The 2,053-nt window shown below is 40.9% G+C and overlaps 1 protein-coding gene across 1 annotated transcript; it reads left to right on the forward strand.

Moving 5' to 3' along the window:
• Positions 1-279: 279 nt before the first annotated feature.
• LOC147280378 (uncharacterized) lies at positions 280-1,650 on the forward strand. Its single transcript, XM_086252197.1, has one exon. The coding sequence runs from the start codon at positions 280-282 to the stop codon at positions 1,648-1,650; it is 1,371 nt and encodes a 456-aa protein (XP_086108323.1).
• The last annotated feature ends 403 nt before the right edge of the window (positions 1,651-2,053 follow it).

Here is a 2,053-nt window from a genome sequence, read left to right on the forward strand (position 1 = left end):
GGGCTACAACAACACTCGCACCACCCACCAAAAAAGACATTATTGACAAAAGTGTCTAATCTCAAGCACAAGATTTTGGTTCACATTAATTCTACCGACCCACACAGGGGGCAGGGTAGAGTTGTTCAAGGACTATACCCATGGGGGCAATCAACAATGGATGATTTTACGGGCTCAACATAGGTGGCATTCCTTGAGTCCCAGGTCAAGCCAAGACCACACTTAACCCCTATCGTTCCTGCATGGGTTTGGGTGAAGTCATATGGATACCTAGAGGATATGTCGATCCCAAATGACACCTTTGAAGATGAAGACCCGACATGGTCTTCCAATCCTCTATATGGAGACGCCGAGTTTCTATATCAAGAAGAGGAAATTTCAAAGAAATTAACAACTCAATCTCATGTGTTCAAGACAAATGAGGATGTAAAATCCGAGTACATGTCAGTAATGGTTATTAGCGCAACGAGTATTGAGGAACAAAATCAAGAACTGCAAAGAAAGATTGCTGAAAAAGAGGCAGAAAAAGCAAAATTGAAGGCTGAACATGATGCAGAAATAGCAAGATTGACTGTTAAATTAGCCAAGGCTAATGTTCACAATAGTGGAAAATCGGAAAAGGGACAGGGTGCCACAGGTCCGCTCACTCAAAAGGACGTGGATACAATGGTAACTAAAGGAATCCAGAAAGCTCTAATGTCCCAAAATCCACCAATTCTTGGGTACTTGAAACCTTACCCAGACCACTACGATGCATGTCCATTCCCCAAAAACTATCACAAACCAATCTTTGATAAGTTTGATGGGATAAACGACTCTCCCCTTGAACATCTGGCTCATTTCTATTCAGCTTGTGGGGAGATTTCATGGTCATATACCTTGCTCATAAGGCAATTTGTTCAATCGCTCAAAGGATCAGCTTTCACCTGGTATACTCATTTACCACCACATTCCATTCACACATGGGAAGACATGCAAAAAGCATTTCTAGCTCAATTTGTCAACTCCAAGAAAAAAGTCACACTTCTTGACTTTACTAAAGCTAGGCAAGGTCCCTATGAGAATGTCAATGAGTTCATTGCCAGATGGAGAAGCCTTCATGTTCAATACATAGAGAAATTAAGTGAACAATCTGCAATACAAATTTGTTCAAGAAATCTCTTGCCTAAGATAGCACCATTTGTCTGCGCTCAAGAACCTCAAACGTTTGATGCAATAGTCTCAAAGGCATGCAACGTTGAAAAACAAATTGCGCGCCAGAAAACCATAACCCAAGAGGTGTACTCAAGACATGAGACAACTAACAGTGAGGAGGAGACCAAGTCAGTGGCTACCTTTGCTGAAATTGACAAAAAGTCTGATAGAGGCAAAGGAAAAGAGAAACCAAGGGAGCTAATGCTCAAAGAAAGGAAAGAAGCCAAATTCACCTTTGACGAAGAGGATGTTGAGGAAATATTCTTTGAGCTTCTCAAAGCCAAAGCTATCAAGCTTCCCGAGCCAAAACGACCAAATGAAGCCAAGAAGCCAAATAGCTCCGGATATTGTCGGTATCATCAAGTTACTGGTCATCCTACAAAGGATTGCAACATTCTCAAGGACATAATCCAAGAGATGATTGACAACAATGAGATAGTGGTGGATTTAACTTAAAGCCACATGTTTCAAAAGAGGAAAAAAAAAAAGAGCTCGCTAGGCTGAAAACCCGAAAGGGAGGCCTAGGCAAAAGTTAGAGCAAACCCGTTGGATTGAAAACCCGAAAGGGCGGTCCAAGCAAAAGTTAGAGCAAACCCGTTGGATTGAAAACCCGAAAGGGCGGTCCAAGCAAAAGTTAGGGTTGAGCTTACAAACAAAAAAGGCATGTTGAGCTAAAAATCTAAAAAGGCAGCTCAAGCAAAAATTAAGGCACAAAAAAAAAAAAAAAACTCTCTTTTGAACAATGGCTGGCTTGATCCCTACAAAGTGATACATAGGCAATCTAGTCTTAAAAACTAGATGCAGCCACCCAAAAAATAAAAAATAAAAAATAAATTTCTTCCCCAAATCAAAAGGGGTG

This window comes from Dryas octopetala, chromosome 7 (genome assembly GCF_963921425.1).
Source record: "Dryas octopetala chromosome 7, drDryOcto1.1, whole genome shotgun sequence".
Classification (NCBI taxonomy): Eukaryota; Viridiplantae; Streptophyta; class Magnoliopsida; order Rosales; family Rosaceae; genus Dryas; species Dryas octopetala.

Bases quoted from the DNA above. Each gene is read 5' to 3' on its own strand.
- LOC147280378 (XM_086252197.1), top strand. From the start codon at position 280: ATGTCGATCCCAAATGACACCTTTGAAGATGAAGACCCGACATGGTCT.